This window comes from Mesocricetus auratus, unplaced genomic scaffold, assembly GCF_017639785.1.
Source record: "Mesocricetus auratus isolate SY011 unplaced genomic scaffold, BCM_Maur_2.0 Super-Scaffold_2245, whole genome shotgun sequence".
Classification (NCBI taxonomy): Eukaryota; Metazoa; Chordata; class Mammalia; order Rodentia; family Cricetidae; genus Mesocricetus; species Mesocricetus auratus.
In genome coordinates, this window is record NW_024429180.1 from 19,651,218 (window position 1) to 19,666,308 (window position 15,091).

Consider the following 15,091-nt stretch of genomic DNA (forward strand, 5'->3'; position numbering starts at 1 on the left):
CTGATGGACCAATATTTGTTATATAAAATAGAATTCTTTGAAAGTACTTTCAAAGACAGTAAAGCAGGAAGTGGGGGCAAGGGACAAATTAGACCAAGTATGTGGCACATGTGTGAAAATTGTCACAACAAAACCTATTATTTTTATACTAACTTTAAAAAGAACTAAAACCAACAGTTAATTGGTTGAGGTTTTTTTTTTCAAAAAAGCTGGCATTAGGAACACAAAAATGGTAAGTTAGGCACCTTTAGAACAGTTCAAAATTATGAAAAGGTTTGAAATGGTTAAGAGAAATTCACAAGCATCAGATCCACAAGAGGACGCTTTTCAAGGTGTATACTTAGGTATTTTATTTTTAGTCCACACTCCCTTACCAAAGACTTCTTACTGGAACACAAACACAAGCCACCGCACCAGATGAAACTTGGCTGTAATGAATATTTAGGTTCTTCTCACAGGTGTGGCTGTCCCTAAGCCTGTGAGCACAAGCCTGTGCCAGTGAGAATATTATCTGTCTGATGAATCTGAGATTGCCCACATCACTGTCATTCCTCATTTTATCTGAATGTCACTATTGATCTGTCCTTGGCAATCTACTTAGGAGCACAGGTAAGTCGGTGTTTTGCCACAAGCCCTAGCTTTCATCAAAGAACCACTCTGTCCCACACAGCGTGTGAGCTCTGAAGTTACTTCTGTAATTTCAGCTTCCTTTCCCTAAGTATCAAAGATGTCTTCTCTGGGCATGTCCTTATGGGAGCCGTTTCTCTCCATCAGTGCAGTGGAATGAGATGATTTATGAGCCTCCTGCAAGCCATAGTTCTGGGAGCTGACATGGGGTGGTTTTCCGGAAGAAAGCCCTAATAATATTCCAGGTTCCCCTTTGCATGTGTACATGCTGAAGAAAGCCCAAGGCTAGCTACCTGTGCTCATCTGGCCTGAACAAGTTTTCTCTCTAAACCTCCAGTTTTGTTTTAAACGATGTAATTGTTGGAGACGCTTACCTGTCCAAGGCATCATGGGAGTTATGCCGGCTGAGCACCACCCTGCCGTAATTTTCATCTCTGTAGAGAAAGGCCCAAACTAAGATACATCAAAAGTTACCATAATGTTTGCTAGCCACTAAATAAGAGGGACAGAGAGAGAGAGAGAGTTTACAACTTCATGCAAGGTTAATTTGTTTTTACTTCATGCCTAAGAGCACAACCGTAAATCTAAATTAACCAGTCACAACATGCAGGAGTGGAGTGGAGTGGAACAAGTTTGGCAGGACAAAAGGCCATTTGTCCCATGAGATTTCCTCATGATTCAACAATGAGTCAGTGCCTTTTTGTTGTGATTGTTTTTATTTTTTCCTTATTAACCAGAGTATGGGAACACAAGACCACTGACTTTGTATGTATTAGTTCTTTCCTACAAGAAGAAAGAACAGAAGTTTTCTATAAACATTCTTCAGTTTTAATTAAAGCCTGCTATGTCTGCACATTTTGATGGATTTGATAATTTACCTTGACCAAGTATAGGGAAACAAGTACTAAAACTTCAGATGAGGGAGATTAATCATTTGCAGGAGAGGAAGCCCATTTATTGAACCATGACAATGCATGTGTCTTAAAATGCCTGTCTGCTATATTAGGCAGGGTGGGGTGGAGGTGGGGGGATTGATAACACATTGTTTATGCTAGTCAACAGATGAGGTCATTCATCAGAGATTTTGTGGCTTTCCTAAAATCACGTGATTATCAAGTGACAAAGGTGGCTTAGGACCCAGATCTTTGTTTCCTGTCCTCAATTCTCTTTACAGTCAACCCTTCGATAGAAATTTTATACATGAGCTGCCAAAGCCATGCCCTTCTTACTTTGTGGGGTGGACCCGGAAGTGTGAGCAACATTAGCAAGTAGCCTTGAAAGCCAGCAGAGGGCAAGTACCCCAACTTCTCCCTGCCAACCCCCCAAACCGGAAACACCACATTTTCTCTGGTTGAGCACCATTAACATTACTCAACATTCTGAAATTACGTTTAAAGAAGCTATAAAGGAAACTATAGCAGATAATTAAGAAGAAAGGCGAGCAGAGAGACTGAAGCAATCTGTCAAAGCACACACCCTCAGCAAGCTACTGAGGAAAAGTTCTCCTCTTCCCTGGCATCCCTCTGCAAGATTCAAGGAAGCACAGCAGGTACCAGGCACGTTCTCACCTGAAAACAAAGGGCAACACACAGCCCAGAACAGGCCAGTGGGAGCTGGAAGAGGACCAGAGCCAATTTCCCCTTCACGCTGCAGCTACCATGCCATCCAAGCTAGCTTCCCTGGGCCTGATTAGGGAGGCTTGCTTGGCATAGAATCAACATTCCTACCCACCATGACTTATCATCGGCATCTCTGCCTTCATCCCTCTGTATAAATACTTGGAAGCCAAATTTTATTATGCACATTTGTTATCACATGGCCACTACAGAAAAAGAGAAGCACTCTCACAGAAGAGCTAAGTAGGATTGTAGGAAGGAGAGACTGTGGTCCAACAGTGCTCAGTCTAACAGTGATTGAGTCTCTGCACATCTCTGTAAGCCCTTAAATAAATAAGGTACAATAGCAGAAGGCAACAGATGCTTTTACTACTTATTGCCAGTCATAAGTACATTCCTCAAATAAGCATGTCTGGATAGTGTGTAAAAGTTAGATTAAGTATCCCAAAATGCAGTTTCTCAACTTGGGGCTGCTAACACATGGTATGCTTCAGAGTTTTGGCTGTGATGTCTAACCCTCATACTTCAGGATGTTTAACAACACTTATGACCAAAAATATCTCCCAACATTGTCAAACACCCCCTGAGGTAAGATCACCTTTGATTAATGGTAAAATGGAAAGACAATGGATCATATTAAAATATCAATTCTACCACGTAATAGCTGTGTGCCATTTGGACAAATAACATAGCTTCTCAGAGCTGCACATTTCTCTCCTATAAAATGAGATCACAATACCTACCCTATATGTTTATATGACCTTGTGATATTTCATGAACCAGATATCTAATGCAAAGTTTAACAGGTAAAGAAATCAGAGAATGTGTTTCTTGTATGCAGCAGAAGGATGGGTTCTATCTTCGAATCCATTCTGCTAGTCTGTGTCTTTTTGAGACTGTTGACATTGAGGGATATTGATGACCATTGATTGATGATTCTTGTTTGTGCTTGATTTATTGGTAATGGAGTTATTGTGTGTAGGTTCTCCTCCCTTTTTCTTTTGGTGTTTGGTAAAATGGGATTATCTATTGCCTGTGTCTTTGTGAGTGTAATTTATCTTCATTGAGTCTAGGTTTTCCTTCCAGCACTTTCTGTAGAGCTGGATTCATGGATACGTATTGTTTAAATCTGGCTTTGTCATGGAATATTTTGTTTTCTCCATCTGGTTGAGTGGGGGGTAGAATAGGGGAAGAGGGAATCATAGGTTAGAAGACAGATCTGGCACCAGTGAGACCTCTAGTGATCTAAAGGGATGACACCAACTGGCAAGCTAAGCAATAGTGGAGAGACCACCTTGAATGCCCATTCCTGATAATGAACTTGATGCCTATAACTATCCTGGAGCCTTCATCCAGTGAATGATGGAAGCAAAGGCAAACGCCTACAGTTAAACACTGAACTGAACCAATGGAACCCAGAGACAGAGAAAGAGGAGCGATGAGCAAATTGGCAAAGAATGGGCTGGCAAAACCAGCAGAGACAGCTGATCTGAACATGGGAGAGCTCTTGGACCCCGACCGACAGCTGGGAGGCCAGCATGGGACTGATCCAGACCCCCTGAGTGTGAGAATCAGTGAGGAGGCCTGGGCAACCTATGGGGCCCTGGGCAGTGGATCAGTGTTTATCCCTGGAATACAAACAGTCATCGTGTGTCCATAGCACAAAGAGGGATGCTCTCTCTGCCTGGACTCTTAGGGGGAGTGCCTGGACCCTTCCCTGAATGAAATGACAGACTCTAGATATCCCCTATGTGGAAGGAAGTAGCGATAGGGTGGGAGGGTGGGGGGGATGGTGGGAGGGTACAGGAGGAGGGGAGGCAGAGGGAACTGGGATTGGCATGTGAAGCAAGCTATTTAAAATTAAAATTAAAAAAACACTAAAAAAAAGAAATCAGAGAATGTATCCATAGCTATTCATCATTTATATATAATTCATAACTAATTTATGATAAAAATGGATCTGAGTTATATGTATGTCTATAAATCTGTCATATAATAAATCTTTTTAAAAATTATATATACAGCATTCTGTCTGCATATATGCCTGCATGCCAGAAGAGATCTCATTACAGACAGTTGTGAACCACCATGTGGTTCCTGGGAATTGAACTCAGGACTTCTGGAAGAACAGCCAGTGTTCTTAACCCCTGAGCCATCTTTCTAGCCCACATAATAATCTTTTTATACACTGTGAATATGTGTCACTCTGACTGGCTTAATTAAAAAGCTGAATGGCCAATGGGTAGGCAGGATTTTCAGGGCAGAGAGGATGCTGGGAAGAAGAAGGGCAGAGTCACAAGGAGACACAGAGGAAGTGTGACACGTAGGAGATGAGGTAGCAAGCCATGAGCCATGAGCCAGCACATAAATTAATAGAAATGCGCTGATTTATGTCATAAGACCCAGTTAGAAACAAGCCTAGGAGAAAGACTTCTACATAACCTATGTTGACAATATTGCTAGAAGCCTATGGTTTCAGATCTTAAAAATACCCAGCCAGCAGAAGCAGTGTAGCTAACAGAAGCGATGTTCAAAGCCAGTGAATCTTTGCCAGTGTTTGTCCTTGAATAAGATCACGTGTTTTTTTTTCAGCCACCTAGAGGTAGATGGGCCTGAAACGGGTGGGAGTTCACTGATTTTATTCATGCAGGTAGAAGTTTTAATTATTATTTCATACTTGTAAATCTGAAAAGTTACTGGAATGATCAATACATCATAGGGGGGATTAACTGCCACCTTTTGGGAAACTGGGAGATCTTGCTTTCTTCCCAGTTTTCGAAGGAAGCACAGACACACATTCTCGGTGACGGTCATGCTCTCCTCCGTAATAGCTCACATTCCTGTATATGTAAATGCTTGTTTTTAAAAGCGCAGGTTTGCTTATGAATGCGGTATCGCTGATTTACGCTTACTAAATCTTTCAAAAGTTGGGCTATGTAACCAAGTACTTTAGTGGGAAAGCCTGCTTTTTAGATGGTCCTATCTTTCGAGCAGAGGTACCTCTCACCCAGCCCCCCATCCTTCCCTCGTCACCCTTACTTTTCCTCCTCGGGGCATTTCTTGATCCAGCTGTTATCCTGTAGGAAAGCCCTTCTTCTGTTCACATCGTGGAAACCCTGCTGTCTCAGTGCGGCCTTCTGGGTGCTCTTGGGGTCTATCAAGAGAAACACGAACAGCGGTGGTACAGTGAAGCCCAATGCGGGGCGTTAGCCAGAAGGTCTTGAGAGGAGCATCTTGTTGGCAAGTCTAGTACCAGGGCGCCCCAGCAAGAAAGAACAAATCCCACACCCCATCACCAAAGATAACAAATAAAACTGCTCAGGTGCCAACTGAAACTACCAGTGCAGCTCGGGAGGCCCCATCTGAGGCCCAGAGAACGCAGGATCATCAGACCAAGACAAACACAGCTAGGGTTTAGTGGGCAGCCATTCTGCTCAATACAAACGCGCCTTAGAAACACACTGTAAATTGGGTGCGCTTGATTACACACGACTTAGTTCATGAATCTCACAGGCACCAGGGTACAGCTCACCCTCCAAAAGACATTTGTGCTGATTTTTAAAATTTTTAAATTACAACGGCATAAATGGAAACTACAGCATTTTAAAAGTGTATTTTAATATTTTAAAGAATTTCACAAGTGAGTACTACATTTATATCATATTCCCTTCCCCATCCCAATTCTTACTTTTAAAAAAAGATGACTAACTTAAGCAAAGCTAATATAATAAGGCCATTGTAAATAATAGTTAATTTATAGTAAAAAAATTATGATCTATGAGTTGCTTTTCTTATATTTTAAAGGTTTCTTAAATAATATTTTAGTAAACATTATCTGTATTACCATTTCCAGTAGGGGACTTTTTTCTTGAGGAAAAATTCGACATGCTGGACTCCAATGAGGATCTAAAATAAAAATGGGGACGAGAGAAAATATTAAGAACCTTCAAGGAGCAGTTGAATTGCTAGGATATATTTTTCAATGATAGTGGCAAAGCCTGCACGTATAACAAATATTCCATATGATGCCTTCCAAGAATTTGAGGTTATACCTGTTCCAAGGAGTTTATTTTATACATGGAAAAAATGAGGCCCAGGGTGTTTCACATCTCCAGGGCTATAAAATAAGCAATCAATTCAATTCAGTTTTCCCTTGATTCATTTATTCAGTCAATGGATGCGCACTGAGCACCTGCATTGTGCCTGGCCTGAGATGAGAGTAGAGCACAGTGAGTCAGACAAGCGTTTGGTCATGGTAAATGGGCAGAATGGCAGAGGGGAGAAGGCCTAATTCCTTCTGGGGAAATCAAAGTAAACTCAGGCAATGGTGTGTCATGAGAAGAGAAGTAACAAGATGCACAGATCTAGGGAAACACTGGAGATTCTAAACAACCATCCCATGGGGGATCTCCAAGGTCCTTAGCCATGACCAGCCACCGTTACTAAGATGTGAACAGCTTAATACAACCCCAATCTCAGTTCTTCTGTGACTGATGCCATTCCCCAGAAGCTATTTATAGCCCCTTCTTATATTTACATGTTGTGAAAAAACAAAATCTATTTGACGGCAGTGATGGGACAAGTCCTTTTATGTGTACGTTTCTCTTATTGGTTGATGAATAAAATACTGTCTGGCCAATGAGACAGGAAGATAGGCAGGACTAGGACGAGGAGAATTCTGGGAAAGGTAGGCAGAGAGAGCCCACCCCCACCCTGTTGCCACCAGAACAGTCACCATGTGAGCTGCCAAAGAAGTTAGAGGTCCGGTAAGATAAGACCACGTGGAAACACTTAGATTAATAGAAACCGGTTAATAAGACAGAGCTAGCCAATAAGAAACCCAAGCCACCAGCCAACACTTTTTATAATTATTATAAGTCTCTGTGTGTTCATTTGGGGCTGAAGCGGTGGTGGAACTCAGACGGGACAAGAGAAAAAGAACCTCTTGTTACATGGTTCCCAGCAGGTAAAGGCAATTGCCACCAAGCCTGACAACCTCAATTCAATCCCCACAATCTGTAGCTAAATGGGTGGAAGGAGAGAACCGACTCCCATAGGTTGTCTTCTGGCCTCCACACATGTGGGCAAGCATACACAGACACACTAAAGAAATAAATAAATAAAAACAGATCCTTAATGACTGTGTTAGCATGAACACAACTAGGACTGGCTGCAGCATTTATGCTTATCTTTACCATAGTTGCATTTTTCCCTTTCTTAAAAGAAGCTAAAAGGAGAACACTTCTGAGAATCTTAGAGATTGTAGACCTAAGGTGCTGGGCCTAGTCAGTCCTCAGTTACCTTGAAAGTGGAGTTACAGCTCTAAATCCAGAAAGGCCCAGGTAAATGGGGACAGCTAGTCACATTAAATAGATACTCACATCCTTTGTGGCATCTATCCAACCAGAAAGCATACTGAAATTGAAGGACTATTCAAGCTTAATTAAGAAGTAAATTCTAGGTCCAATTTATCATATTCAAGTTCTGCAATCATAGCCCTTAACTTTCCCCATCAAACAGAGATGTATGAGATCATGAGGGCATTGTGATGATGATGATCAAATGAATAATGTTCATAAAAAATGCTTTGTTAAACTATAAATGCTGCTTAGTACAGTATTGTCAGCTATAGTATAACCTGGAGATTCTAAAGTCCTCTCTACCTCCATCTTTTGATGTCAAAAATACTTCCATCTGTATTGTCATAGCCATAAAGACATGTCCGTGTAACCTGGAAATGACTGATGTCCAGTCCTGAGTCTCAAGGCAGAGGCAATTTTGTGAGGAAAATGTGCACTTGGGGATTTGCTATGGGATCTTGCTGAAGCTCAGTTGGCACAAAGTCTATCTTTGCTCGGCTCCTTCTGCCTCCCCATCCCTCACTTCCTGCTCTTGAGACTACCTGCCATAAGTCACAGACACCCAACTTCCCTCTCATGCTCTGCTTCTAAGATACACAACAAAGACAAACAGCGACAATCACAGTCAGTGCCTTCCTAAGCTGGGAGTCATCTTGGGACCTCACAGCCCAGGTTTCTCATCTAAAAATAAGGCCAAAAAAAAAAAAAAGGCAAAGTCAAGCTGTTGTGAATCAAATGAGGACACATATACAGTGTCAAATCATTGCACAACTCTAGTAGGTACTCAAAAATTCTTAACGTCATGTCTTTATTTTCTGCTTTGGAAAAGAGTGAGCAAAAATAAGAAAGAGAGGGAGAGTGTAAGGAAGGGATAGGACAAGTTTTGAACACAGGCAGATGGATATTCAGAGTGTGGGACAGCCCCTGGCTGGTTCATTTGGAGGTTGACAAGCTGTGTTAGGAAAATTAAGTGAAGAGAAACCTAAAATCAAGCATAGGGTTAGTGAGATGGCTCAGAGGATAAGGGTGCTTGCCACCATGCCTGATGAGTTCAGTCCTCAGGATCTACATGGTTGAAGGAGAGAGCTGACTGCCAGGGACTGTCCTCTGACTCCTGCATGTATGTTGTGACAAGTGTGACAAGAATATGCACTCCAGACTCACAGAGAGAGAGAGAGAGAGAGAGAGAGAGAGAGAGAGAGAAGAAGAAGAAGAAGAAGAAGAAGAAGAAGAAGAAGAAGAAGAAGAAGAAGAAGAAGAAGAAGAAGAAGAAGAAGAAGAAGGAAGGAAGGAAGGAAGGAAGGAAGGAGGAAGGTAGGAAGGAAAGAAAACACTTATCTCAATTATTCACTAATTTTGCCTCAATTTTATCCCTACTTCTTGGGATTCCTGGCTTACCCATTTCCAGATTCCAAATGGAATCTAATAAGTTTTCCTTTTTTCTTCTTAGCTGACAAAGATGGGGAATATTTCAGCTGACTGAACTGTGATTCTGAGGTGGTCAACATGTTTAATGTGTATTTGATTACACATTTGCAAAGATTGCAAGTTCAATTGTGAGACCAGGAACAGGGTGAGTGGAGAAGAGACATTGTATAAGAAGCTGAGCTTCAGTGAATAAAGCCTAGGCTTCCTCTTCTGTTCCCAGTGTAGGATAATGTGGACACTGCCTAGCTATTTCCTACTCTGAATCATACCCCCAAATTCACATGTTGAACTCTAAACTTCCATCAGACTGTGATGATATTTGAATATAGTGACTTTCAAGAGGGGAAAATTAAAATAAGGCCTTTGGGGCAGCAAGGACCATTCACCTACCCCAAAGGACTCAAGTGAACCTGACACCTTGATTTTGGACACCCAGCTTCCACAATTGCCAGACAATATGTTTCTGCTGTCTAGCTCCCCACATCTCTGTGTGGTGTTTCATTGTGGCATCCCTAATGCTTATGAAAGGACTGATCGCGCTTCTACAAAGTAGTCAAGTCTCTCAAAAGAGCCTGGTGCCAAACTGCCCCTAATTTGTGCCTTCAACTTCTTTAACTGGCATATTATATAGAGCAATGACCAATATCATAAACGCATGCTTGCCGGGCCCCTGCTTTGAGAGCATAATGTGCATGTGCACCATGGACATTATCTCTCACCATCAAATGAACTCTATGAGGTAGCCATTATCACTGCCAGCACTCAGATAAAGCATGGGAAGTTCAGGAACACTGTAACTTGCTAAATGGCAGAGGCAGACTTCTCAAACAAAGCCAACTCTTTACTGAGCACCCAGCAATCATGAGTCACTCAAAGACTAGACAGGTACCCTGCAGATAGAGTGGCAGACATAGTGCTGGTTGGGGGCCCACCTGACCCATGACATCTCACAAGTCCAACAAGCTCTACCCACAGCGTATCAGGGCAACCAAGGCAGCCTTTCAAGGAATCATTGCCACAGACGAACCTTCACAGAAGAGTCACTATTGTGCATTCTTGAACATTATCTCGGTTTTAAAACATATGTCAACACACAAACCTGCACGTTGGTCACAGCAACATTTTTTGTAATAGCAAAAAACAGTGGAACTAACCTAAACATGGATCAAACAAACAGATAGTTCGGCATATCCACACAATGGACTGTTGCTCAGGAATACACAGGACTGAGGTAGTATTCCATGCTAGAATATGGATGAAATGTAAAATGAAGGGAGACATACACTTAAAAAAATGTGAACAGTAGTCTATGAAATGTGAAATAGTCAGGCTCTTGGAAAAAATTAACTTTTGCTTTTTAGAAGCTGGAGCAAAGGAAGATGCTGCTAAAGGAAATGATACTTCTTTGGAGTCAAAAAATGTTCCATAATTAGACAGTGGTGAATTTCAAAATAGCACTGAATTTTATACTTTCAACTGAAAAAATGTTATGGTATATAAGTAAGCTTTCAACTAAAAAATCCCCAAACTAAAAACTGTCAGTAGGCACAACTCAAGGGAGAGCCTGATTTTGCCCCCATCATTTTGCTTGGATAAATGGAAGTAAGATTTTATTTCACAGGATTACTTCAGGTCAAAAGGAACTTATATCCATCCAACCACTGGGAAACATCCTTGCTTAAAGACTTCTGGCTCCTGATGAGACTCCAATGTCTATTTTTGGTTTGGAAACAGAGTTGCACTCTTTCTACAAGAAAGCATGAATGGGTGTCAAAAGGAAAATGTCAGTCCCATCCAAGATTATGCCCATGTGAATTACCAGGTGGATACAACAGATTGTGTGACAATAAGAGAATGGAACATTCTATCATGTTGCAAAACCATGTAACTATTGGATACCATGTTTTCTGATATTCCAATTAGTGTGCTATATAACAACTTATTATATATATTCTTTTTATACCAAAATATTAGATGAATAGGATAGTTAGCACATATATGATAAGTATATACTATATATAGTTTACAAAAATACTGTAAATAGCTATTTCTGTATCATTAACTTAAAATTCAATGTAGAGAAGACATACTTGTTCTCAGTTAAAACATATAAATCTCATATTATGTATGCCACATTTTATCGTACCACTTCTGCTAGCTTTTGGAACAAATGCCTTCTGCATGTTGTAATTCGCCTTATCGTCTACTAGAATCTTAACGATGCCTACTTCACCTTCACGCTTCTCTGCATATATCTTTATACCTTATCCTGGATCCTTTATACTTTATTCCCCCCTCCCGTTGCAATGCCAATGTCTCTTCTTCCTATTGTATCCCATCTTCTGCTTCTTGTTAGGCCTCCAGAACTTTCTATTTTTCTCAGCTTCTCATAATCTACTTGGCTATCAACGTCTTTCCATCTTTCTGACTACTAGCTAGTTTGAAGTACAATATGCCTGGGCAAGGAGCACATTAAGGCTGAGTAGTGGCTCGGAGGAGAGGGATGAGCTGTGATTTAGGCTCAGGCTGAGTCCCAGCTGTGACACTCATTAGCCACGCGGACCAAGTCATTACTCTGCCTCTGCAAAGTGGGGGTTAGAGTGGGCTTAAAAGGTTATTGTGAAAACTAAGATAGCGCTCTATAAATTATAAATTACTATAAATCATCTCAGCTGTTATTATTGTCTGAACTCTCCCCTTTCCTTACCGGAGCCTACAAAGGCAACAGATGCCTGGGTTGAGAAGAGGATTGAGTGAGAGCAAAGAGAATTGAATGAAGACTACCTACAAGGGTTTGGAGCCAGAGAGCTGCGTGTCATGGAAAATGAAACAAGACGGAAACTAGGTATCCAGAGAAAGAGAACAAGGCTTCCCCTTAACCACTTACTCCTAGACATATCCCAGAGGTTCTATAGTAGCGCCTTGGGGCATTTATATGATATCCAAGCCCAGAGAGGAAGAGGTAAAAGACTGGAAACTGAATCAGATGCCTATCTCCTTTAAGCAAAGACCTTCTGAAGAACACCTTGTCACCAAAGCATGAGAATGCCACACCTTCCTGGAGGGTGTTAAGTCTGTCTTGTGGGAGTTAGTCCTAAATAAAACAAAGAGGCAATTGCTGTCGTTTGGTTTTGTCTTGTATGTAGCACTCTGTAAGAAGTTGACAGTGTTATGACATTTTGGAACTCTATCAGGATCTTACCCATGCCAGCGTCATACCCAGAGCCTGGCTACAGACCTGATGAACGGCAGAGCTATGGAAGGCGGAAGCACTGAGTTACTGTGAAAAGTGTGCTAACAAATGTGTCTGGACTCAGGGTCCACATTTTCATTGGTTGAATGCCAACTACTATATCCACCATGTCTTTTGTCAGCTGGTAAGTCACTAGATATATAATTGGTCTAATATGTGGGACCACATAACTTTTTTTTATTTTTAAAATAATTTTCATGCTCAAAAAAGGCCAATGGTCACCACTTTGATGTTCATATTTAGAATGCCAATCAGACCTATAATTCTAGCTACTGGGACCCCTGCTCGGACCACAGAGTATGTTCAAGGTCAGCCTTGGAAAGTGGGTGAAAAAGCAAAAAAGACTGGGGATCCTGGTCAGTGGTGGAGTCCCTGCATAGAATGAAAAGCAAAAAGGAACACTCTTAGGATACCATGCTTTCTCCAACTCTGGAGATCCACCATGAGTGCCTCACCCTCCCTGGGGATCGGAGTGGAGATTGGGTGGGGGACTGGGGGGGTCTGGTGGGGAGGGATGGGGAGAAGGGGAGGGAGAGGGAGCTGGGATTGACATGTGAAACAAGCTTGTTTCTAACTTAAATAAAAAAGGAAGAAAAAAAAAGGAGAAAAAAAGGCCCTGCCCACCTCCCCTCCTCTTTCTTCCCCTCTCTGTCTGTCTGGTTCCCCCTCTCTCTTTTCTCTTTCTCCCCACCCTTTCCTCTCTCCTGCTGCTCCCACCCCTGGAAGCTGGTCTCCCTTTCCCTAATAAAAAGCGCTCTGTTTGAACCTTGTCTCGCACACTGCTTTTCTTAAATCACAACACCAGCCTCTGTTGAAGCTACAGGTGGGCACATTTATAGTTTAGGCTACCAAGGCTGAAGAAAAAAAAAAAATCCCCTTTTGCTTCCAGCTGCTCTTTTCTGAAGGTAGGCATGGCCACCTTGAATTTGACAGGGTCGTAAAGCTGCTACAATTATCATGGATTATTCATCTTTAAACGGTTCCTCCTAGGTTCTGAGTTCAATTCCCAGCAATCACATGGTGGCTCTCAACCATCCGTAATGAGATCTGGTGCCCTCTTCTGGTGTGCAAACATACATGGAGGCAAGATGTTGTATTCATAATAAATAAATAAATCTTTTAAAATAAAGTTTCCTCTTAGAAAAATAACAAAGCTTCTGTTACTAAAAATTAAGTTGCTTTTTGTGTTTATTACTCAAGCCTGAATCTTTTTTCCATGTTTCTAAGATGCATAGAAAAAATAGATTTAAAATCTGACAGGTATCAACAAAAGAGAGTCATGACTCTTTTATTGGTGAACAGAACCTATATCTGTGAACCAGGCTTTCAGCAAAGGGGGCCACCTACCATGTGCCAATTCCTATGACCAAGTACATGATATTTTTTAGTCTTCTCGGATGGGTGCTATTATCTCTAATTATAGGAGCCCAGGATGTAACCTGCACAGATCGCAGTAAGTGGCGAAACGGAGCCGTAATTGTGTCTAACTACAATGCAGTAAGTGGTTCTACACACTACTCAAAGTGCTACGCGATATTGCCGACATAAGGCGTGCAGAGAACCAGAAGATGGGCGATAATGGGAGGATAGTTGGAGGTAGCAATAGCAGTGAAGGTAAACCCCAACATCTCCAGACAGCTCAGCCTGGGACTTCTCAGCTCCCACCACGCGGAAGCCAAGTGTGGGGGCACTAGTCCTGATAACACTGTTTCCCTGAGGCCACCTTGCTGACAGACAGCTCAGCAATGCTTCCTATTCATTTCCAAAGCTAATGCTGTCCACTGATGCAACCTAGATAATAAAGGAAGATGCATTGCATGCTGTTTTCAGGTAATAATAGTTCATTAAGAATTCTGTTTTTTCCTCTGAAATAAAAAGCGACTGATACTGCAAAAATTAATATTTTTCTTATTGGATTTAAGTGTGACTAAAATAATGGTTTCCTGTTCAGAGTGGGCAAGGTCTGCTCTGTGGACTTTTCTCTGTCTCTGTTGGAGCCTGTCCTGCATAACTTTCCTCAGCCAACCATCACCTACCTGCCTTCTCCTTTGATCAGCCCATTTGGTGGCCCAGAGCCATTTCTAGGGGCTTCTAAAGCATCCGTAATGCAAGTCTCTCTCATCCAATTCTACTTCCCCAGATGTTTTGCTGCAACGGAGCTCTTCTATTCTGCTCAGGATAGAAATTAACATCTTTTTCATGTACAGATATTTCTTTTTTTTATTAATATTTTTTTATTTTCCATTTTAAATTTAGATAAGAAACAAGGTTGCTTCACAAGTCAGTACGAGGTCCCTCTCCCTTTCCCTCCCCTCCTCCCGTGCCCTCCCCCCCATTCCCCCCCGTTATCCCCTCTTTCCCCCAGGGAGGGTGAGGCCCACCATGGGGGTGTCCATAGTCTGTCATTTCATATAGGGCAGGGCCTAGACCCTTCCCCAAGAGTTCAGGGTGAGAGTGCACCTCACATTGTTCTATGGGAGTCCAGAGACCGTGTGTATACTTGGGATGGGTACTGATCTGCTGTCCAAGGCTCAATAGATTACCTAGGCCTCCTCACTGACACCCAGATTCAGGGGGTCTTGATCAGTCCCATGCTGGATTCCCAGGCTGATGCCTGGGATTCAAGAGTTAACCTTTGTCTGGTCAGCTGTTTCTGGGGGTTCAACCAGCCCAGTCTTAATCCCTTTGATCATCAGTCCTCCCTCTCTGATACTGGCTTTCTTGAGTTCAGCTCAGTACTTAACCAGCCAGGAAATGAAATTTCTGTTTCCCAGACTCTCTGGCAATAGGATTGTAGGCTGGCACTC

General features: G+C 42.1%; 1 protein-coding gene across 12 annotated transcripts in view; it reads right to left on the reverse strand.

The window, feature by feature from the left end:
• Scel (sciellin) overlaps window positions 1-15,091 on the reverse strand; it is a 120,081-nt gene that overhangs the window by 92,360 nt on the left and 12,630 nt on the right. For all 12 annotated transcript variants that reach the window (XM_040750365.1, XM_040750493.1, XM_040750441.1 and 9 more), the window contains exons 2-4: window positions 6,088-6,149; window positions 5,283-5,397; window positions 1,002-1,061 (exon numbers count right to left, since the gene is read on the reverse strand). In XM_040750365.1, coding sequence (XP_040606299.1) covers window positions 1,002-1,061; window positions 5,283-5,397; window positions 6,088-6,130 — 218 coding nt within the window. In that variant the 5' untranslated portion in view covers window positions 6,131-6,149. The remainder of the gene's footprint in view (window positions 1-1,001; window positions 1,062-5,282; window positions 5,398-6,087; window positions 6,150-15,091) is intronic.